The 24518-nt window shown below is 43.7% G+C and overlaps 1 protein-coding gene and 1 long non-coding RNA gene across 2 annotated transcripts in view; one reads left to right on the forward strand and one right to left on the reverse strand.

The window, feature by feature from the left end:
- The window catches only part of scn4aa (sodium channel, voltage-gated, type IV, alpha, a), a 52607-nt gene that overhangs the window by 13086 nt on the left and 15003 nt on the right, over positions 1 to 24518 (reverse strand). The window contains exons 10-19 of the mRNA XM_090202343.1: positions 22977 to 23162; positions 22063 to 22171; positions 18127 to 18365; positions 17684 to 17857; positions 17142 to 17498; positions 3679 to 4110; positions 3257 to 3386; positions 1047 to 1201; positions 764 to 937; positions 350 to 472 (exon numbers count right to left, since the gene is read on the reverse strand). Of these exons, the coding sequence (XP_090058469.1) occupies positions 350 to 472; positions 764 to 937; positions 1047 to 1201; positions 3257 to 3386; positions 3679 to 4110; positions 17142 to 17498; positions 17684 to 17857; positions 18127 to 18365; positions 22063 to 22171; positions 22977 to 23162 (2079 nt within the window). The remainder of the gene's footprint in view (positions 1 to 349; positions 473 to 763; positions 938 to 1046; positions 1202 to 3256; positions 3387 to 3678; positions 4111 to 17141; positions 17499 to 17683; positions 17858 to 18126; positions 18366 to 22062; positions 22172 to 22976; positions 23163 to 24518) is intronic.
- LOC149976615 (uncharacterized) lies at positions 9633 to 10566 on the forward strand. Its single transcript, XR_016487190.1, has 2 exons — positions 9633 to 9796; positions 9998 to 10566. It is a non-coding gene; the product is annotated as an uncharacterized LOC149976615 (long non-coding RNA).

A 24518-nucleotide genomic window follows, 5' to 3' on the forward strand; every position in this document is an offset into this window, starting at 1 on the left:
AAGACATGCTCCCTGCAGTCAAAATAGTCAGTCACGACCACTAACGCCAGCTCTGTCACAGTAGTAAGTCATGAGAATAATACACTTGTCACAAGTAGTCACCTCCGTCACAATAGTCAGTGATGACCCCTAACGCCACCTACATCCTAACAGTCAGTCATGACCATCACCTCAATCGCAATAGTCATAGCTAACCACAGTCAACTCTGTCACAAGACGTCACTGTCAGAGATGTGTCAGTGTGTGTATACGTTTAGGATTGTCTGTATCAGCATTTCTGTCGGTGTGTCTTTCTCTGTCTGCGTGGATATTTAAGTGTTGTACTGATAGGTTTGAAACAGTTACTCACCCTCATTCCCTCAAATCTTGACAGGGCTCGAAGTGGCCTTAGAGCCCTGAGTGTTCTAAGAGACTTGATTGGTCCAAGTTCAGAGTAGCCCATCCAGTTAGCTCCTAAAGTGACTAAGGAAACCTGAGGCAGGATTGTAACGTCATTGTAGTCACCCAACATCTCGTTATATGCTTGTTCGAATGACCAAAACTTTACAAATTTAAGGTCTTGTATTTTCTGCCAAGCAGGATAACAAAAAAAATCAATTACTTGCGGAGAATACAAGGTAACACAAATGTCAATGTCTTCCTTGATTTTCACGTACATGTATTATGGAGCTCGCCCACAACAGTGATAATAGTTGTAACATTGCTTAACCCACGTTTCATTCTGTGTAAATATCACTCCAAAAACAATTCAATGGAAACTTACATCCACAATTAGGAAGTCCAGCCAACACCAAGCGTTGGTGAAGTAGGTCTTGAAGCCGTACGCCACCCATTTTAAGAGCATCTCAATGATAAAGACATAGGTGAAGACTTTGTCTGCATACTCCAGGATGATTTTGATAGTTCTTCTCCTCTCAATGTAAATATCCTCAAAAGCCTATCAGAAGTGAGCCAAAGAAAATGGATCTCAATATATATAACCAGTGGCCTTCCCAGAGTAATGGAGTATCAACTGTAAATAGGTCAACGACCAGGGACTCACTCACCAGAGCTCCACTGCTTAGGAGGATCATGAAGACTATGAAGGTCTCAAAGTAGTCGTGTTCCACGATGGTGAAACAGGTCCTGCGGAGGTTCCACCACTTCTTGCCTCTGCCCTGAGAGACGTCAAATGTCAGACACGGCCATCGAGCGATACAGCCTGGAGAGAGCGAGAGAAATGCCAACATGGTGTTTTTGTACGCTTCATTTGGACTGTTTCACTTGCCCCCCGAGGTGCTGTCTGTGTAGCATAGCCTAAAGTCTAGCCAGGTCCTGAGCGAGTTGGACAATCCCGCAAATAAAATGTGATGTGACGAATCATGGCAATCACTTTACTGACATTATTAAGCTGTGACTCCAAACTCTATGGTCCCACCTTACATGAAATAGAATATACAGTGCCTTGCGAAAGTATTGGGCCCCCTTGAACTTTGCGACCTTTTGCCACATTTCAGGCTTCAAACATAAAGATATAAAACTGTATTTTTTTGTGAAGAATCAACAACAAGTGGGACACAATCATGAAGTGGAACGACATTTATTGGATATTTCAAACATTTTTAACAAATCACAAACTGAAAAATTGGGCGTGCAAAATTATTCAGCCCCTTTACTTTCAGTGCAGCAAACTCTCTCCAGAAGTTCAGTGAGGATCTCTGAATGATCCAATGTTGACCTAAATGACTAATGATGATAAATACAATCCACCTGTGTGTAATCAAGTCTCCGTATAAATGGACCTGTGATAGTCTCAGAGGTCCGTCAAAAGCGCAGAGAGCATCATGAAGAACAAGGAACACACCAGGCAGGTCCGAGATACTGTTGTGAAGAAGTTTAAAGCCGGATTTGGATACAAAAAGATTTCCCAAGCTTTAAACATCCCAAGGAGCACTGTGCAAGCGATAATATTGAAATGGAAGGAGTATCAGACCACTGCAAATCTACCAAGACCTGGCCGTCCCTCTAAACTTTCAGCTCATACAAGGAGAAGACAGATCAGAGATGCAGCCAAGAGGCCCATGATCACTCTGGATGAACTGCAGAGATCTACAGCTGAGGTGGGAGACTCTGTCCATAGGACAACAATCAGTCGTATATTGCACAAATCTGGCCTTTATGGAAGAGTGGCAAGAAGAAAGCCATTTCTTAAAGATATCCATAAAAAGTGTTGTTTAAAGTTTGCCACAAGCCACCTGGGAGACACACCAAACATGTGGAAGAAGGTGCTCTGGTCAGATGAAACCAAAATTGAACTTTTTGGCAACAATGCAAAACGTTATGTTTGGCGTAAAAGCAACACAGCTGAACACACCATCCCCACTGTCAAACATGGTGGTGGCAGCATCATGGTTTGGGCCTGCTTTTCTTCAGCAGGGACAGGGAAGATGGTTAAAATTGATGGGAAGATGGATGGCGCCAAATACAGGACCATTCTGGAAGAAAACCTGATGGAGTCTGCAAAAGACCTGAGACTGGGACGGAGATTTGTCTTCCAACAAGACAATGATCCAAAACATAAAGCAAAATGTACAATGGAATGGTTCAAAAATAAACATATCCAGGTGTTAGAATGGCCAAGTCAAAGTCCAGACCTGAATCCAATCAAGAATCTGTGGAAAGAACTGAAAACTGCTGTTCGCAAATGCTCTCCATCCAACCTCACTGAGCTCGAGCTGTTTTGCAAGGAGGAATGGGAAAAAATGTCAGTCTCTCGATGTGCAAAACTGATAGAGACATACCCCAAGCGACTTACAGCTGTAATCGCAGCAAAAGGTGGCGCTACAAAGTATTAACTTAAGGGGGCTGAATAATTTTGCACGCCCAATTTTTCAGTTTTTGATTTGTTAAAAAAGTTTTAAATATCCAATAAATGTCGTTCCACTTCATGATTGTGTCCCACTTGTTGATTCTTCACAAAAAATACAGTTTTATTTCTTTATGTTTGAAGCCTGAAATGTGGCAAAAGGTCGCAAAGTTCAAGGGGGCCGAATACTTTCGCAAGGCACTGTAGTAACTCTCTCTCTGTGAATGCTGATGTGCCAATTTGTGTGATATGGGACAAAGTTTACAGATATTTCCACAAGAAAATTAGACATCAAACACTTGATATTAGCGTTGCATTTTTGTAATTTAGTAACAATACATTGTAAAGACCATGAAAATCAGGAAACCCAACCCAGATCTATTTAAGCAGGGGACAGTATTTCCTGTGTACCATCAGTGAAGCAAGCTTCTGGTTCCTCTGGCTCTGGCTCCTCCTCTTCCTCCTCTTCCACAGGCTCTGGTTCAGGTACATAGTCCACCGTGCTGCACACCGAGGACTCGTCACCCACTGCACCCCACAACTATGGATGGGGAGGAAAGAGACTGAGTGGCTGAGACAAAATGTCAGCCACGACTTCAGGATAGGAGAGAGAGGAGAAATTTAACTCATGTAGGATTGTGAACTCGGATTGAAGAACTAAGTGAGATTTGTCCTGATTCTTATACTTGTTTGCTTAAATATCCAGATAACACTTTACATGGTATACTTGAAAGATTTATGAAGGGTTTATAAGTAGTTTATTAACTTACAATTATTAGTTCATAGATAAAGCAGAGTACAATTATCGTCTTCAGTTTGCCATCATACTGTACCTTCAAGTGATCACCCTGTCCATTTTCTTCATCTGATGTAAAAGACCCACTGTAGTCATCATCGTTCTCAAAGTCCGTCTCCCCCTGGGCAATGGGCACATTGAGGCTCATCTCGCCGTCTGCCTGAAGCCCGTCCACACAGTTGGTCATCCCGTCGGCCATCTTGGAATCCTGGCACGTGTCTAAGTGGTTTAGTGCAAAGGTCTCCTTTTCGGGGTTTCCTTCGATCCCCTCACCCCCTTCCTTGTCCCCGGTGGCCTTTTTGCCCAGTAGCTGCAGGACCATGTGGCGGACAGAGGCTTTCACCCAGTCGATGCCCCAGTTGATCCTGCCGATGGCGATCTGGAGGTTGTTCATCTCACCGTCGTCATCACTGGACAGGTTGTCTCCACTGAATGAGCTGAGCAGCAAGGCCAGGAAGAGGTTCAGCACCTACAGGGAGGTAGAGGTGGCAGTTCTCTTTGAAAGTTAGAGAGAAGGTGTCTGACAGGGCAGTGTGGGGAATCTGATCCTACTTTACTCCCAGCTACTCCAAGCCTTGTGCGTTTAAGGGAGGTGTCCTGGGAGAATTAAAAGACAGCCAAAAGACACATCTATTCTATTCTGCTTCATGGCTTAGTGACTTACTGCGAGCTTACAGGCAGGTGAGCAAAGAATGGAGGAGAACTAAACTTCCGTGGGACCTATCGTCCTTCCACTCGCTCCTCTCTACCTTCTCTTCCTCTGTATGCACTGCTAAAGGCACTTTCTATCACTCTAAATTTCAGGCTTCTGCCTCTAACCCTAAGAAACTATTTTCTATCTTCCATCCCCCTCCCTGCTCCCTCTCTGCGGATGACTTTGTCAACCACTTTGAAAAGAAGGTTGACAACATCTACTCTTTAAATCAGCCTACTGAGTCCACTGGTCCCACTCACATAGAACTACCCAATGCCTTGACCTCTTTCTCCCCTCTCTCTTCAGATAAAATCCTGCAACTAATAAAATCACTTTTTATAGCTACTGTTTACAGGCCTCCTGGGCCATATACAGCGTTCCTCATTGAGTTCTCTGAATTCCTATTGGACCTTGTAGTCATAGCAGATAATATTCTAATCTTTGGTGACTTTAATATTCACATGGAAAAGTCCACAGACCCACTCCAAAAGGCTTTCGGAGCCATCATCGACTCAGTGGGTTTTGTCCAACATGTCTCTGGACCTACTCACTGTCATACTCTGGACCTAGTTTTGTCCCATGGAATAAATGTTGTGGATCTTAATGTTTTTCCTCATAATCCTGGACTATCGGACACCATTTTATTACGTTTGCAATTGCAACAAATAATCTGCTCAGACCCCAACCAAGGAACATCAAAAGTCATGCTATAAATTCACAGACAATACAAAGATTCCTTGATGTCCTTCCAGACTCCCTCTGTCTACCCAAGGATGTCAGAGTGTCACGAGTCCGACCGAGGGTGTTTCCCTTTCCCGGGCAGGTGGCGCTCGGCGGTCGTCGTCACCAGCCTATTAGCTGCCACTGATTGTTTTTCCTTCCCCTCCTTGTATGTTGAGTGGTAGCACCTGTGAATGTTTAATTAGTTTGTCTTTATTAGACAGCCGGCCCGCCTGGTTGTTGTGCGGGATTATTTCTATGTAAACCTTCGGCTCTGTGGTATAGGCACGTGTTAGTGTCCGGTCGGGATTGTTTCCCATTGTACATTTTGATTTCCCTGTGTTTTGGGAACGTAACGTTTTTGTGAGCACCCTGTGGTGCATTGGTGCGATTAAAAGACGCGCAGCATTGAACTCTCTGTCTCCTGCATTTGACTCCACACCCACGACACCCGGAGCATTACACAGAGGACAAAAATCAGTTAACCACCCAACTGAGGAACTCAATTTAACCTTGCGCAATACCCTAGATGCAGTTTCACCACTAAAAATTAAAAACATTTGTCATAAGAAACTAGCTCCCTGGTATACAGAAAATACCCGAGCTCTAAAGCAAGTTTCCAGAAAATTGGAACGGAAGTCTTCCGACTAGCTTGGAAAGACAGTACCGTGCAGTATCGAAGAGCCCTTACTGCTGCTCGATCATCCTATTTTTCCAACTTGATTGAGGAAAATAAGAACAATCCGAAATTCCTTTTTGATACTGTCGCAAAGTTAACTAAAAAGCAGCATTCCCCAAGAGAGGATGGCTTTCACTTCAGCAGTAATAAATTCATGAACTTCTTTGAGGAAAAGATCATGATTATTAGAAAGCAAATTACGGACTCCTCTTTAAATCTGCATATTCCTTCAAAGCTCAGTTGTTCTGAGTCTACACAACTGCCAGGTCCTAGGATCAAGAGAGACACTCAAGTGTTTTAGTACTATATCTCTTGACACAATGATGAAAATAATCATGGCCTCTAAACCTTCAAGCTGCATACTGGACCCTATTCCAACTAAACTACTGAAAGAGCTCCTTCCTGTGCTTGGCCCTCCTATGTTGAACATAAATGGCTCTCTATCCACCGGATGTGTACCAAACTCACTAAAAGTGGCAGTAATAAAGCCTCTCTTGAAAAAGCCAAACCTTGACCCAGAAAATATGAAAAAACAATCTAAAAAAACTATCAGCCTATATTGAATCTTCCATTCCTCTCAAAAAAATGTAGAAAAGGCTGTTGCGCAGCAACTCACTGCCTTCCTGAAGACAAACAATGTATACGAAATGCTTCAGTCTGGTTTCAGACCCCATCATAGCACTGAGACTGCACTTGTGAAGGTGGTAAATTACCTATTAATGGCATCAGACCGAGGCTCTGCATCTGTCCTTGTGCTCCTAGACCTTAGTGCTGCTTTTAATACCATCGATCACCACTTTCTTTTGGAGAGATTGGAAACCCAAATTGGTCTACATGGACAAGTTCTGGCCTGGTTTAGATCTTATCTGTCGGAAAGATATCAGTTTGTCTCTGTGAATGGTTTGCCCTCTGACAAATCAACTGTAAATTTCGGGGGTTCCTCAAGGTTCCGTTTTAGGACCACTATTGTTTTCACTATATATTTTACCTCTTGGGGATGTCATTCGAAAACATAATGTTAACTTTCACTGCTATGTGGATGATACACAGCTGTACATTTCAATGAATCATGGTGAAGACCCAAAATTGTCCTCGCTAGAAGTCTGTGTTTCAGACATAAGGAAGTGGATGGCTGCAAACTTTCTACTTTTAAACTCGGACAAAACAGAGATGCTTGTTCTAGGTCCCAAGAAACAAAGATATCTTCTGTTGAATCTGACAATTAATCTTAATGGTTGTACAGTCGTCTCAAATAAAACTGTGAAGGACCTCTGCGTTACTCTGGACCCTGATCTCTCTTTTGACGAACATATCAAGACTGTTTCAAGGACAGCTTTTTTCCATCTACGTAACATTGCAAAAATCAGAAACTTTCTGTCCAAAAATGATGCAGAAAAATGTATCCATGCTTTTGCTACTTCTAGGTTAGACTACTGCAATGCTCTACTTTCCAGCTACCCGGATAAAGCACAAAATAAACTTCAGTTAGTGCTAAACACGGCTGCTAGAATCCTGACTAGAACCAAACATTTTGATCATATTACTCCAGTACTAGCCTCCCTACACTGGCTTCCTGTCAAGGCAAGAGCTGATTTCAAGGTTTTACTGCTAACCTACAAAGCATTATATGGGCTTGCTCCTACCTATCTCTCTGATTTGGTCCTGCCGTACATACCTACACGTACGCTACGGTCACAAGACGCATGCCTCCTAATTGTCCCTAGAATTTCTAAGCAAACAGCTGGAGGCAGGGCTTTCTCCTATAGAGCTCCATTTTTATGGAATGGTCTGCCTACCCATGTGAGAGACACAAACTCGGTCTCAACCTTTAAGTCTTTACTGAAGACTCTTCTCTTCAGTGGGTCATATGATTGAGTGTAGTCTGGCCCAGGAGTGTGAAGGTGAACGGAAAGGCTCTGGAGCAACGAACCGCTCTTGCTGTCTCTGCCTGGCCGGTTCCCCTCTTTCCACTGGGATTCTCTGCCTCTAACCCTATTACAGGGGCTGAGTCACTGGCTTACTGGTGCTCTTTCATGCTGTCCCTAGGAGGGGTGCGTCACTTGAGTGGGTTGAGTCACTGATGTGATCTTCCTGTCTGGGTTGGCGCTCCCACTTGGGTTGTTCCGTGGCGGAGATCTTTGTGGGCAATACTCGGCCTTGTCTCAGGATGGTAAGTTGGTGGTTGAAGATATCCCTCTAGTGGTGTGGGGGCTGTGCTTTGGCAAAGTGGGTGGGGCTATATCCTTCCTGTTTGGCCCTGTCCGGGTGTGTCATCGGATGGGGCCACAGTGTCTCCTGACCCCTCCTGTCTCAGCCTCCAGTATTTATGCTGCAGTAGTTTGTGTCGGGGGGCTAGGGTCAGTTTGTCATATCTGGAGTAATTCCCCTGTCCTATCCGGTGTCCTGTGCGAATTTAAGTATGCTCTCTCTAATTCTCTCTTTCTTTCTCTCTCTCGGAGGACCTGAGCCCTAGGACCATGCCTCAGGACTACCTGGCATGATGACTCCTTGCTGTCCCCAGTCCACCTGGCCTTGCTGCTGCTCCAGTTTCAACTGTTCTGCATGTGATTATTATTATTTGACCATGCTGGTCATTTATGAACATTTGAACATCTTGGCCATGTTCTGTTATAATCTCCACCCGGCACAGCCAGAAGAGGACTGGCCACCCCACATAGCTTGGTTCCTCTCTAGGTTTCTTCCTAGGTTTTGGCCTTTCTAGGGAGTTGTTCCTAGCCACCGTGCTTCTACACCTGCATTGCTTGCTGTTTGGGGTTTTAGGCTGGGTTTCTGTACAGCACTTTGAGATATCAGCTGATGTACGAAGGGCTATATAAAACACATTTTATTTGATTAGTGAGGTCTGACCACACGACAACCTGCCCGCTCAACCTCATTCCCTCCTCAAGACCATCTATGGATACCTTCTCCCATTCCTCACATCCCTCCTCAAGACCATCTATGGATACCTTCTCCCATTCCTCACATCCCTCATCAACTCATCCCTGACCATTGACTGCTTCCCCTCGGACTTCCAAATTGCCCGAGTCGATCCCCTTCTCAAGAAATCAACACTTGAGTCCCTTCTTTCTTTTCTTTCCAAAACACTTGAGCGTGCTGTCACTGACTAACTCTCTCGCTATTTCTCTCAGAACGATCTTCTTAACCATAACCAGTCAGGCTTCGAGACGGGTCACTCAACCGAGACTGCTCTTCTCCGTGTCATGGAGGCTCTCCGCCAGTGTTGTGTTCGAGACCACCTAAAGTGGGACTGGTTCAAGACAAAGACCGGAGCAAATCGAGTCCGAGTCAAGACCAAGACCGGAGGGGGTGAGAACGAGTCAAGACCAAGACCGGAGGGGGTGAGAACGAGTCAAGACCAAGACCGGAGGGGGTGAGAACGAGTCAAGACCGAGACCAGGAGGGAGACAAAGGGTCAGAGACCAAGCCAAGGCTGAGACCAGGAAAATGTGAGTCCAATTCAAGACCATGATTGTAATTTTGTCAAATCATCACCATAATAAGAGTTTGAAATGTCCAGTATTTCTGTATTCATATTTCAGAACAACATATGGATTCTTTAGACATTAAGAATGGTGAAATGCTGAATGCTGGGGGAAAATAGAGCCACTCTACAAATTATTACTAACCCAAACACAGCGGGGAACATTGAGTGCCTCCTATAATAATACCTCTAATTACATTATTATTTTCAATGATGTTCTGATTTAATCTATTCAGTTTTTGTTGAAAAGGGTTAACACTGAAGAGAAAAAAAGATCCAATCAGGATTTTTCCTTTTTGGTCTCTGGGGAGATAAATATAGCTAGCTAAGTCAGCCATTGGCTACCAAAAAATGTATGGAAACATTTGCCTTCTCAAAGGCCAACAGGTCCTTGCACAACAGCGAGCAGTAGTTTTCCAGTTTATCCACGGTCTAGTAGGCTAGGTTTGCAGTGGCTGCAGCAGGTGTTATTGAAGAGGAAGTTGTTGCTAATTTGTTAGCTTCTCCCTTTTCAAGAATAACTTTCAACGACAAGCTGAGTTTCAAATGATCATCTGGTGAGTGGAAGTGTGTTTTTTTATCACAAGGCGCTTGCTGTTATCCATCTCTTTGAAAATAACTTGTTGCATTTAAACTTTCGGTCAGCGGATACTTTGTGTGCTAAACGTGAAATGCTTTTGCAATGGGAAGTCATAGTTGTACATTTCGATTAGGAAATGCTTAGCCTCATGGTTGTGTTTTTGTATTCTTTTGAATAGGCAACTACTACGGTCTTGTAATGGATGCGAGCTTTGACTGGAAGCCAGTGGAGTGTGAGAAGTAGCGGGGGGATATGGTAGAACTTCGGAAGTTTGAAGACCAGGTGGGCTGCATCGTTCTGGATAAGAAGCAGGGGTTTGCTGCCCGCTCTGTCCAGTTCAAGCTCTTCTCTGTCCTGGCACCCCAATGGTGGAACCAGCTTCCCCCTGAAGCTAGAACAGCAGAGTCCCTGCCCATCTTCCGAAAACATCTGAAACCCTATCTCTTAAAAGATTGCCTTGCATGTACTAACACTCACACTTAATAGCTACTTTATTAAGGAAAATGTGCTTACAAGGACTGTGATAAGTGGTTGTCCCACCTAGCCATCTTAAGATGAATGCATTAACTGTAAGTCTCTCTGGATAAGAGCATCTGCTAAATGACTCAAATGTTAATGAGAGAGATCGAGATAATGAAGAGAAGCAAACTTACACTAATTTCAAGTGCCTCCTAAACAGGAACGTTTGTGAGACACGTGTCACCAAGCCTCGTGCTGTAAAATAAAGTGAATCCGTTTAATCATAAACCTTGTGCGTCTCGTATACATAACGCGTATAAAGTTGATGTCGTTCGGTGGTGACAATATAATGTTGCCTGCGATTCTTCTGGAGGTGGCTATCTTTAGTGTCTAAACCCCGTTAGACCATACCTGGGTTCTTATTTCTCAGATTAAGATGTAGATCATGGTTACATGGTGGACTGGGCAAGGCTGATCTCTCTCATTCCTCTGTAAGGAGCTGTGAATCAGCCAGAGGCCCTGGGAAAGGGCTGAGAGGGGCAGAAACACAAGGCTTAAGGGGGTTAGCAGCACAGGGGGCTCGAAAGGGCTAGAAATGAAGGGCTACGGTAGCGGTGGATAGGGCTGTGGAGGGAATCACAAAATGTGTTGAGACATAGGGCTGACAACGGGCTAACTTGTTGATAACATAACACCACAAAGAAAAAAAGGACTTGGGGGGGGGGCAAACTGGACTGAGAATGGTAGAAGTAGTCTCTTGGAGCAAATACAGGGCTTGTAGGAGAGACATCGGGGGAGAAACAGGCTGGAGGGGAGCCGACAAAGAGTTCAAATCGAGATGATGACCAACCATAATATACATTATTGGCTGCCACTTGGAGCGGCCTACCGTTATTGTGCTCGTAAGTCGCAACTGTACTCAAAAGGAACCTCCCCCATATTCCATACAGCGTGTGTTCGTGTGATGGGACATTTGATTACCTTCCCCATCAATTAGTGATGCATTCTGCAGACGTCTCTCTCTCTTGGATCTGATCCCCGAGCCCCTCTCGCCGTGCGCCGTTCAGCTGTCCGTGTTTGTTCCGTCCGTGCCAGGGGGCTCACTTAAGCTGGGTCTTAGCAGATACCCAAGGTCAGAACCACTGTTTGCTGGCTCAAGTCATTTGACTTAAATAGATAGAAGCCCCCCCCTCCGCCGATTAATAAATAGAATGACTCAAAACACCATTATTGTGCAGTAAAACCACGAAATGTCATGAAACTGAACTGAGATCTGGTGTTTGGTGGTTGTTTGAATGTAAACTGAATGTGTATTATGATACATCCAAAGTGGAAACATCCAAAGTGGTTCTGCAATCTGAATAATTGTGTTTTTAAGAGAGGGTTGTGAAAACATTTTGGGGGGGGGTTTAGTGCATGTACAATGCAGCATCAAAACACAAACAATATGTTTTGGCAGACTGTGTCTCTCATACAAGGCTTTTATGTAAGTTATAGTAGAGGTAATGTGGAAAGTGGGCCTTCATCACTGGTTTTCATGTGAGAGAACTGTTCAGAATTCTCCCATTCTGAGGTAATGGAGGTGGAGAGAGGGCACTCGTGGAAGGTGTGCCCTCTAGCAAACTCTATAAAACAGGCAAGTTTTCGGGCACCTCCCCTGTATTCGGACACTTATTTAACCCCTTATTGTTGTTGGCGCCAAACTACCTTCATGCTTCCATTAATTTGAATGGGTAACAAATCAACAAAAGAGTCTCCCCTTTCCATAGTAGTCATAATAGTTTCTCTAGGCCAAACCGTTCGGACGCTACAGATGTTTTTGTGAGAAGACCGTGGTCTCATGGTCTGACAAACACCGCTGTAGCTCGCAACCTTCCACCACAGATGCGGTTGGCCGACGCGGTGGATTGAGATGCAACAAAAAAAACTGATATCTCTACCTTAAACTGACGGATTTTGATGGGGATTTTTTAAATTATGTTACTTAGATTCTTAAGGATTTTAACTAAACTTTTTGTAATTTAAGTGCTTAAATATTATTTTAATGATGATTAATCGCAGTCTGAAAATATCCCAAATACATAATCTGTACAGATAAAATCTACAATGCAATGCAAAAACAAGTTGACAATCAAGTAAGGTGTCTACCAACTCTACCTAGAGGTATTGAAAACGAACTTGTGATTAAATTAACATTTCTTATGTTATAAAATACATTTTAACAAGGCAAATGTGATTATTCATGTCCTCAATAATTCAGTGGGGTCTTTCTCTAACATTATATCCAAAAAGTTAGATTTCGTAACTTATCTAGTCTATCCCATAATAAGCACCAAGCACTGTTGACATGGAGGTGCAGGTTACTAAGCAACAACTTTTGAGGATTTTGTGGTGGTCGTCTTCAAAGTTGTTTACCTGGTTAACAAAAACCTAAATTACCATGATACGAGTTGAAATAAATGTAAGAGGCTTTGAAAATAAAAAGCTTGTATTACACTTAGTGCTCCATTGCCATTTCACAGAGGCACACTTGTTTTTGTAAGAAATCTTCAAAAGAGAACAGGACTTTCTAATTAATATGAGAAACGTATACTAAAATTCTACATGTCATGTCTCAAAATTTATATCCGTCTTACCTCTCTATATATTGTTTTATGTCCTGTGAATTCAACATGAAAGATGAGTTCATCGGGAAAGTGAGTATGTCAGGTAGCCAGTAGCCTTAATTCTTTCAGAATCCAGCCTAGCTGACATTACTAAATTTTCCATATTTTTGACCACTTTTTTCCTCTGGCCTCCATTGATTTAATCACCATAATTCTGACTGTCCCACAAGGGTTAACACTCCAATAACTTTTGAACAGATTCCCTCTCTCCACTGGGATTCTCTGCCTCTAACCCTATTACGGGGCTGAGTCACTGGCTTACTGGTGCTCTTCCATGCTGTCCCTAGGATGGGTGCGTCACTTGAGTGGGTTGAGTCACTGACGTGATCTTCCTGCCGGGTTGGCGCCCCCCTCGGGTTCGTGCCGTGGGGGAGATCTTCGTGGGCTATACTCAACCTTGTCTCAGGGTAGTAAGTTGGTGGTTGAAGATATCCCTCTAGTGGTGTGGGGGCTGTGCTTTGGAAAAGTGGGTGGGGTTATATCCTGCCTGTTTCACCCTTTCCGGAGGTATCGTCGGACGGGGCCACAGTGTCTCCCGACCCCTCCTGTCTCAACCTCCAGTATTTATGCTGCAATAGTTTGTGTCGGGGGGCTAGGGTCAGTCTGTTGTATCTGGAGTATTTCTCCTGTCTTATCTGGTGTCCTGTCTGAATTTAAGTATGCTCCCTCTAATTCTCTCTTTCTCCTTCTCTCTCTCCGAGGACCTAAGCCCTAGGACCATGCCTCAGGACTACCTGGCCTGATGACTCCTTGCTGTCCACAGGTGCTGACCTGTTGCACCCTCTACAACCACTGTGATTATTATTATCTGACCCTGCTGGTCATCTATGAACATTTGAACATCTTGGCCATGTACTGTTATAATCTCCAACCAGAACAGCCAGAAGAGGACTGGCCACCCCTCAGAGCCTGGTTCCTCTCTAGGTTTCTTCCTAGGTTCCTACCTTTCTAGGGAGTTTTTCCTAGCCACCGTGCTTCTACATCTGCATTGCTTGCTGTTTGGGGTTTTAGGCTGGGTTTCTGTACAGCACTTTGACATCGGCTGATGTAAAAAGGGCTTTATAAATCAATTTGATTATGATCGAGACATGAGTTTTGGACCATTGGTTTTCTTAGAGAATTACATACACAATTAACATATTATTTGACCATTGGTCAAAAGATGAGCTTTTAATTGGACACCCTACATTGGAGGTAAAAAAATGTGTTCTTTATGAATTTACCTAATTATGCTTCCCGTTACTTTAGAAGAAAAAAAATATTGTAAATTCGTTTTTTGTTTGTTTTGCTTTTTATGCGCTTTGAGATTTTTTTTAAATATATTGTTTTACCCCTTTTTCATGGTATCCAATTGGTATTCTTGTTCCATCGCTGCAACTCCCGTACAGACTTGGGATGCCCGCTTAACCCGGAAGCCAGCTACACCAATGTCTCGGAGGAAACACCGTACACCTGACGACCATATCAGCGTGCATTGCGCCCGGCCCACCACAGGAGTGGATAGTGCGTGATGGGACAAGAACATCCCTGCCGGCCAAACCCTCCCCTAACCCGGACTACGCTGGGCCAATTGTGCACCGCCCCTTGGGTCTCCCGGCCGAGGCCGGCTGCGACAGAGCCTGGACTTGAACCAAGATCTCTAGTGGCACAGCTAGTACTGTGATGCAGTGCCTTAGACCAGTGCGCCACTCAGGAGGCCCGTGCTTTGAGCATTATTAATCTACAGCTCACTTTGAGCAAATTCTGGATTTTTTGACAGCCCTAATAGAAATGATCTGGTATATTGTAATATAGTGTAATATGATTACAGGATTTGTAGAGGGACACTACTGATAGTGGTTGGCTTAGATGCCTTGGTATTGCATGGAACCACAAGTGGTGGCTAAGGCAATCCACTCCACCTATGATGGGGTGCTGGATGGGAGGCCCTGTCCCGGTCTTTACTCATCTTCCAGAACAAGGACATGCAGATGAGCTGTTAGCAGCTGATCACACAAGCACAATATTTGCGGCGTGAGGCCAAATGCATTTCCTCTCTCTGGTGGTTATTAATAGAATCAAGCGGAAATGGCTATTCTCATCCCGACGAGCTAACAAAAGCACTGGGTTCTCGCGCCAACACTAACATGGCTTTTTTTGTGTCTCACCCCCCCCCAACCCTCATCCAAGTCCCCTGCTGCCTATGGCTGCTGTGTCTTCCAGACCAACAGCATATAGTGTAACTTAGACACTACACTGTTAAAATGAAGTGCATTTTTTTGAGCTGCCACCACCTTAAAGGAGACGAGACCTTAACTCTACTGAAGTATTGAAACACTGAACACTGAAACATTCATCCTGAGGTGTTCTGAAACATGACAAGGTATGTTGTAACATCACATAATCAAGAGTTGTGCCACACCTTGCCAAAGACTGGAGAACTAACCCAGAAAAGGTTGAAAACACCATTCCAAATACTGTACTGTAAATGGGAGTGCCTCCTCTTATTGTACAGTGGTTCTTCCTTTAAAAGTTGCAGCGTACTGCAGCACAGCATGCAGGGCGCCGCAGAAATCTATGGCACGTTATTTAACTGTCAGCCATTGTTGCCGGGGCGGCAGGGTAGCCTAGTGGTTAGAGCGTGTGACTAGTAACCGGAAGGTTGCGAGTTCAAACCCCCGAGCTGACAACTTACAAATCTGTCGTTCTGCCCCTGAACAGGCAGAACCCACTGTTCCTAGGCCGTCAACCACTGTATATTCCCCACTCTTATATGGTTTGTTGATTAACTCCTCATTAGCAATTCCAAAATGTATTTTTACTCGTTACGTGGTGGTCCCGTTCTGTGAGCTTGCGTGGCCTACCAGTTCACGGCTGAGCCTTTGTTGCTTCTAGACGCTTCCACTTCACAATAACAGCACTAAGAGTTGACCAGGGTAGCTCTAGGCAGGGCAAAAATTCAACAATTTGTTGGAAAGGTGGCATCCTATGACGGTGCTACGTTGAAAGTCACAGCTCTTCAGTAAGTCCATTCTACTGGTTGTCTATGGAGATTGCATGGCTGTGTGCTCTATTTCGTACACCTGTCAGCAACGGGTGTGGCTGAATATAGCCGAATCCACTAATTTGAAGGGGTGCCCACATACTTTTGGCCATGTAGTGTGTCTGTTCTTGGTGTCTCTAGGGGGCCAAAAATAGACTCTCCATCAGCTGTGTGCACAATATCTCCTGGATTGACTGAGCATTACAATACTATAATCGTTAGGTCTGCAGAGATTTCAAATAACTGTTACGGAGATTTACAAGTTGACAGTAGTGACAGATGTTCACAGTTGGGGACCGCGTGTGTTGTTGAGAGGCATTATCTAGGATCTCTAGAATGTTCACTATACTTAAAAGATTTGTGCCCTCACATTGAAAATCTATTTATGCTTCCATACAACCCTAATTAAAGGGATAGTCTTTACGTAACTAGATAAGACAGTGTCTGTCCTATATTTGAGAGATATAAGTAAGCTCTGGAAACAAAATACATGTATTACCCGTATACATGTGTAAATTCCCTACTCACTTCCATACATTTTTCAGTCTGGTACTAGGTTACCTTCAGACGAGTCTTGTGAGGCTTGAGCGTCGTAGAGCAAAAACAACTGATATGTACATATTTGAGAGCATCTCACCTTTCCATAGTGAGTCCTAACATAGTTTCTTGCCCAAACCATTTGTACTCTGTGGACGTTTCCATGAAAACCAATTTTTCGGGAACGTTTCCTGGTCTGACAAACACCACTGTAGCTCTGCCACCTTCCACCGCAGGTGCGGGAGGCTGACATCGGCGGATACGGTGGGTTGAGACGCTGGTATCTCTAGCATAAACAGACTGATTTTGAGGGGGATTTCATTTATCACGCAAATTAGATTCCCACACGGGAGTGGGCATCGACTCTATGGTGAAACGGCTACGCCCGTTTGTGATATTACAAAGAAGTTAATGAAAACAACAAACTTTTTCCCCCTCTGACATTGCACATGCAATAGAAGAGCACAATATGCACTGCAAATTTTTTGGACCATGTTCCGCGACCCTCCTGAGCTCGGTAACAAAAACAATAAGAATGTTGGAGGGACGTCCGTGGTGCTATTTCTCACAACCGCAGCTTTTAGGATGAGGGTTAGGTTTAGGGATTAGGTTTACAGTTGGGTGTCTGCTGCACTCACCACCAGGTTTCCGATGACCATGACCATCATGAAGACCACCAGGCACATCCCGGCTCCGGCCACCTCCATACAGTCCCACATGGTCTCGATCCACTCCCCGCACAGGATGCGAAACACGATGAGGAATGAGTGGAAGAAGTCGTGCATGTGCCAACGTGGCAACTCGCAGTCGGTGGCAATCTTACACACGCATTCCTTGTAGCTCTTGCCAAAGAGCTGCATGCCCACCACGGCGAAGATGAAGACGATGATGGCCAGCACCAAGGTCAGGTTGCCCAGAGCGCCCACAGAGTTGCCAATAATCTTGATCAGCATGTTGAGCGTGGGCCACGACTTGGCTAGTTTGAAGACACGCAGCTGCCTCCAACACATAGTACATTAACAGACAGACAACACACAAATTGCATTTTTCATGGCTTGATGTGCTCTTGATGCAAGTTCCATTGTTGTACATTGTCCCTGTAAACTAAATGAGTACAATAAAGTTAATCTACGAATACTATTTCACAGACATGAATTGACTGGAAATCAGTGTGTCTTACCAAACGGAAAGACCTGAGAACGGACAGGCCTTGGACATTGGCTAGACCTAACTCCACCAGACTGAACGTGACAATGATACTGTCGAAAATGTTCCAGCCGACCTGGAAGTAGTAGTACGGATCCATGGCGCAAAGCTTGAAGACCATCTCTGCTGTGAAGATCCCAGTGAAAACCTAGAGGGGGATTCATATCAGAAATATAAACAAGTTGTCATTTGGATACATCATGTCAAATACCTTAACTCGGATGTTAAGATATGTTCTCATCAACACAAGAAAAGACTAAGTAATATCCGATTCAAGCGAACAACATAACACCTGAAATTTTATGTCACGGAGTTATAATAAGGAAGCGAGAGTAGCAATGCAAGTTTGAGCTAGCAATACAGCTAGCTTTAAACACCTAACATCTACTTCTAAACTACTCATTTAAAAGTTGTTACCAGGTTCCCCACGGAGAGCATGTGGTCAAACTGTGGGCTCATGGGGTAGTGCTCCATGGCCATGAAGAGGGTGTTGAGCACAATGCAGATGGTGATGCCTAGGTCCACGAAGGGGTCCATCACAATAAAGAGCAACCACTTCTTCAACCATACCCAGGGCACGCAACAGTCCCACTTCAGGAAGATGTCGGCAAACTTGTACCAGCCGGGTGGACAAGGCTTCTGGGCGTCTTCCAGCTCTATTAGAAAGAGAGGGAAGGTTTAGATGACCAGTTCAATAATAATGTTTAATAGAAACATAATAACAAACAATTTTTTTTTATATGATTTGGAATTATGGCTGAAAACTCTACAATTCATCCCTCTTGCCGTTGTTATGAAGTAAAAAAAGACAACGAAACAAAGTTACCCAAGACTACTAAGACACCCCTAGAATATTGATCTGGCATTCGAGCAAAATGTCCTGCTCTAAAAAGTGACAGGAGGGGATGAGTGGATGATTGACAGAATTAGGGACATTTGTCATTCATTGCCCTAGTTCAACGCTCTTTGATTTTAAGAACATGCATTGGTGACATTCATGTGTCGTTAAATGTGTACAAATATGGGCAATCTGTCTGTTCTAAACAAAAACAACAAGTAAATGAAATGCAACGGTGGGTAACACCAGAATTCATGCCCGTGGTGCCAGCCCGCCCTGGAAGGCTGAAATAGCTCAAGCTTAGCACCAAGAGGGCATGCAACTGTACATTAACAGGGCTCTCTCCCCCCTCACTCACATACACAATGTGATTGGCTGCTCTGTGTGTGACAGACTTCAGACAATGCTACTGTAATGAGAGGTGGGGGGGGGGGGGGGGTCAGAAGGCCATGTCTACAACCACATGATAAGCTAGGCAATTACACTTCACATTAGAGCGAAGATTGCATCCACTCCCAACTAAGCCTAGTGTATTTCTAAACTTGCCTGAGGGACTTGACATGTCTCCTACTGTGGATGGTTATGTTTGTCTCACAGGCAAGAAACAGACCAATGACACACAGTACATTTCACAGTACAGTACACAGTACATTTCATATATATATATATAAATGAATACATACAGTGGGGCAAAAAAGTATTTAGTCAGCCACCAATTGTGCTAGTTCTCCCACTTACCAATATGAGAGAGGCCTGTAATTTTCATCATAGGTACACTTTAACTATGACAGACAAAATGAGAAAAAAAAATCCTGAAAATTACATTGTAGGATTTTTAATGAATTTATTTGCAAATTATGGTGGAAAATAAGTATTTGGGCAATAACAAAAGTTACTCAATACTTTGTTATATGCCCTTTGTTGGCAATGACAGAGGTCAAACGTTTTCTGTAAGTCAGGTAAGGTTTTCACACACTGTTGCTGGTATTTTGGCCCATTCCTCCATGCAGATCTCCTCTAGAGCAGTGATGTTTTGGGACTGTTGCTGGGCAACACGGACTTTCAACTCCCTCCAAAGATTTTCTATGGGGTTGAGATCTGGAGACTGGCTAGGCCACTCCAGGACCTTGAAATGCTTCTTACGAAGCCACTCCTTCGTTGCCCCGGACGGTGTGTTTGGGATCATTGTCATGCTGAAAGACCCAGCCAGGTTTCAGCTTCAATGCCCTTGCTGAGGGAAGGAGGTTTTCACTCAAAATCTCACGATACATGGCCCCATTCATTCTTTCCTTTACACGGATCAGTCGTCCTGGTCCCTTTGCAGAAAAACAGCCCCAAAGCATGATGTTTCCACCCCCATGCTTCACAGTAGGTATGGTGTTCTTTGGATGCAACTCAGCATTCTTTGTCCTCCAAACACGACGAGTTGAGTTTTTACCAAAAAGTTATATTTTGGTTTCATCTGACCATATGACATTCTCCCAATCTTCTTCTGGATCATCCAAATGCTCTCTAGCAAACTTCAGACGGGCCTGGACATGTACTGGCTTAAGCAGGGGGACACGTCTGGCACTGCAGGATTTGAGTCCCTGGCGGCGTAGTGTGTTACTGATGGTAGGCTTTGTTACTTTGGTCCCAGCTCTCTGCAGGTCATTCACTAGGTCCCCCCGTGTGGTTCTGGGATTTTTGCTCAACGTTCTTGTGATCATTTTGACCCCACGGGGTGAGATCTTGCGTGGAGCCCCAGATCGAGGGAGATTATCAGTGGTCTTGTATGTCTTCCATTTCCTAATAATTGCTCCCACAGTTGATTTCTTCAAACCAAGCTGCTTACCTATTGCAGATTCAGTCTTCCCAGCCTTGTGCAGGTCTACAATTTTGTTTCTGGTGTTCTTTGACAGCTCTTTGGTCTTGGCAATAGTGGAGTTGGAGTGTGACTGTTTTGAGGTTGTGGACAGGTGTCTTTTATTCTGATAATAAGTTCAAACATGTGCCATTAATACAGGTAACGAGTGGAGGACAGAGGAGCCTCTTAAAGAAGAAGTTACAGGTCTGTGCGAGCCAAAAATCTTGCTTGTTTGTAGGTGACCAAATACTTATTTTCCACCATAATTAGCAAATAAATTCATTAAAAATCCTACAATGTGATTTTCTGGAATTTATTTTCTCATTTTGTCTGTCATAGTTGAAGTGTACCTATGATGAACATTACAAGCCTTTCTCATCTTTTTAAGTGGGGTAACTTGCACAATTGGTGGCTGACTAAATACTTTTTTGCCCCACTGTGTGTGTGTGTGTGTGTGTATGTATATATATATATATACAGTGCCTTGCGAAAGTATTCGGCCCCCTTGAACTTTGTATTCGAACCCCTTGAAATATCCAATAAATGTCGTTCCACTTCATGATTGTGTCCCACTTGTTGTTGATTCTTCACAAAAAAATACAGTTTTATATCTTTATGTTTGAAGCCTGAAATGTGTCAAAAGGTCACAAAGTTCAAGGGGGCCGAATACTTTCGCAAGGCACTGTATATATATATATATATATATATATATATATATATATATGATAGTAGTTGAAGTAGACAAAAAACAAATATTTGTATGCCTTATGAATGGATCTATAGGGACATTTTTTTCTGAAAATACACTGACCAAAAATATAAACGCAACATGCAAAGTGTTGATCCCATGTTCCATGAGCTGAAAGAAGATCCCAGAAATTCTCCATACACACAAAACGATTATTTCTGAAATTTTGTGCACAAATTTGTTCACATTCCTGTTAGTAAGCATTCGATCCTTTGTCAAGATAATTCATCCACCTGACAGGTGTGGCATATCAAGAAGCTGATTAAACAGCACCTTGTGCTGGGGACAATAAAAGGCTGCACTAAAATATGCAGTTTTGTCACACAACACAATGCCACAGTCTCAAGTTGAGGGAATGTGCAAATGTCATGATGACTGCAGAATGTTGACCAGAGCTGTTGCTAGGGAATTCCATTTTAATGCGTCAACCATAAGCCACCACCTCCAACGTCGTTTTAGAGAATTTGGCAGGACATCCAACCGCAGACCATGTGTAACTATGCTAGCACAGGACCTCCAAATCTTCACCTGCGGCATCCCCTTTAATGGGGAAAAACTCTCTGATTGGCTTCCCTCCCAGGCCCATCCATGGCGGCGCCCCTGCCTAGTCATGTGAAATCCATAGATTAGGGCCGAATGAATTTATTTCAATTGACTCATTTCCTTTTATGAACTGTAACTCAGCAACATATTTTAAATTGTTGTATGTTGCGTTTATATTTTTGTTCAGAATACAGTTATCAATGCAGGGCTGCATTTTACTCTCTCCAGAAACAAATCCTGAATTAAAATGATATCATTGTCATTGTTGATGATATCACAATGGTAATCCTATCATTCAAGAATCATCGTCATCATTATCAGCATTTTCACCATTGTTGTCGTCATAATCATGACCATCACTATGTGTCGCTCTCTTACCCTCCATGACGGTGGTGAGAACACTAACAGCACTCGCCGATCTGTTCTTCAGGCCTGGCTGCTCCAGATGGAGCATGCTGTCCTCTTTGAGCTCGTCCTCTGGAACCGACTGCGGGGGGGTGAAGTCTCATCATCACTGGCCACTAAACATCTTACATGCTGTCTACACCGCGTGCGCAAGCCTTACAAAATAAATGTACACATACATGTTATTTGATCATTGCACCCACACCACTAGCGCGCATTAGCGAGCGTCTGCGTAGCCGGGCGCTAAAATAGAACTTGGTTCTATTTGTGACGCTCAACGCGCTGCAAGTCCTGCCTCCCAAATCTCCTCATTGGTTTTTAGGAGCATATACCCATGTGGGTGATTGAAAGATGAACTGAGGTCCACACTCCAGTCGGTTGTAGTAATGCACCTTAAATTTGGTTGCCAGGAAGGAGGAGAGATGACGAGAAAGGAATTTGGTTGACCGTTTTATCTGTGGATTACTTGTCGAAGTAGAGGACCTTGTGCATTTCAGGTAAAATAACAACCCAATGTTTATATCCCAGGACAAATTAGTTAGCAACAGCAAGCTAGCTAGCTAAATTCGCCATAAATGTTTTCGACCTGGCCCCAAATTTAATATAATTGGTTCAGAGTTTGTTTTGATATTTAAAAATATAATTTGTTTTACCAGACCACATGTATACATACGGTCTGGTAAGCATGTTAGGTGTCACTGAACTCTTACGATAGAAGGGTTGTGTACACAAGACAACAAAGACCAATAGCCAAAACAACCTGCGTTTGATGTGAATTTGTAAAAGAATGAGACAAAACAAACTGCACTCCCACCACTGTGGACCCATTCTGACCTATCAACGTTGACCTGATAAGATAAACATTAGCAAGGAGAGGTCACACTGACCTCCGACTCAGAGGACACTGGAACGATGGCCAGACGGGGCACGATTCTCCCATTACAGTCCTTGATAACATCATCTCCGAGGCTCTGCTCGTCATCCGCAGAGCCCCCGTATGACCCAGAGTGATGACTAAGCTCTTTCCGACTTGTCAGGGTCGCCTGACTTCCAGCAGCAGCATCAGCTTGCTCCTGTGAAACACCAATGATACATCGATCAGAGTTAATTGTGTAAAGTAGGACAGCCACTGGCCTACCGGACAGGCCGTGGTGAAAACATTTGCACACAAAAATGCAGTCAAAAAGTTTAACTGAATATGATTTAATTTACCTTGGATATTGCAGCCCATTTGTGCAGCCTATTAGCAAGACAAAACAATACATAGTGGCTGAATTTATCCTCCAGCAAAAAAACATTTCCTAATTGTTAGGCTATTTGAAGTGTAATTTTTATAAAACCTTTGTAGTAGCTAAATGGTTAAAGAGTAGGAGGCTAGACTGCATGATGAAACAATCCCTAGTAAGCTAGTATTTTGAGGGTGGATTGTATTTCTGTCCAAGCTGGTAGAGTGAGGTGGGCTCATGTCATGCAGGTTCAGGTAGGCTATGCAGGACAGTTGTATATTCAAAAAAATCTATTGGTAGTTGATTAGGGGTGAACTTTGACCTTGTGGGGTCCATAGAAATCTTGTTACGCCAGTGAGGGCTGCATGATATGGGCAAAAATTTGAATTGCTATACTTTTTTTCAAATTGCTACCAAATATTGCGATTTGACTTGGATAAGTATACAATGAGTGTACAATGGATGAGTGTACAAAACATTCGAAACACCTTCCAAATATTAGGTTGCACCCCCTTTTGCCCTCAGAAAAGCCTGAATTCATTGGGCATGGGCTCTACAAGGTGTCAAGCGTTCTGCAGGGATGCTGGCCCATGTTGACTCCAATGCTTCCCACAGTTGGCTGGATATCCTTTGGGTGGTGAACCATTCTTAATACACACAGGAAACTGTTGACCATGAAAAACCCACCAGCGTTGTAGTTCGTGACACACTCAAACCAATGCGCCTGGCACCTACTACCATACCCTGTTTAAAGGGACTTAAATCTCTTGTCTTGCCCATTCACCCTCTGAATGGCACACATACACAATCCATGTCTCAATTGTCTCGAGGCTTAAAAATCCTTATTTAACCTGTCTTCTCCCCTTCATCTACACTGGTTGAAGTGACATCAATAAGGGATCCTAGCTTTCAACTAGATTTACCTGTCATGAAAAGAGCAGGTGTTCTAAATGTTTTGTTTACTCAGTGTAGCTCAGAACATAGAAATATAATGATTTATGTTAAAACGCAAAGTGGAAAGCAGTATTTGTCTTGTTTGGAACAATCTCTTGACTGCATTTGACCTAACAGAAAAGCATGCAAACGTATAGTGAATATAAGTTCATCTAACAGCGAGGAGGAGGAATTGTGCTGCTTAAGTGACAGGGGGCGTGGCTTGGTGTGTGGGAACAAGCCGCAAGAGGAGAGAGGAAGAGAGAGACG

This window comes from Oncorhynchus mykiss, chromosome 16, assembly GCF_057628025.1.
Source record: "Oncorhynchus mykiss isolate SJ-2025 chromosome 16, ASM5762802v1, whole genome shotgun sequence".
Lineage (NCBI taxonomy): Eukaryota > Metazoa > Chordata > Actinopteri > Salmoniformes > Salmonidae > Oncorhynchus > Oncorhynchus mykiss.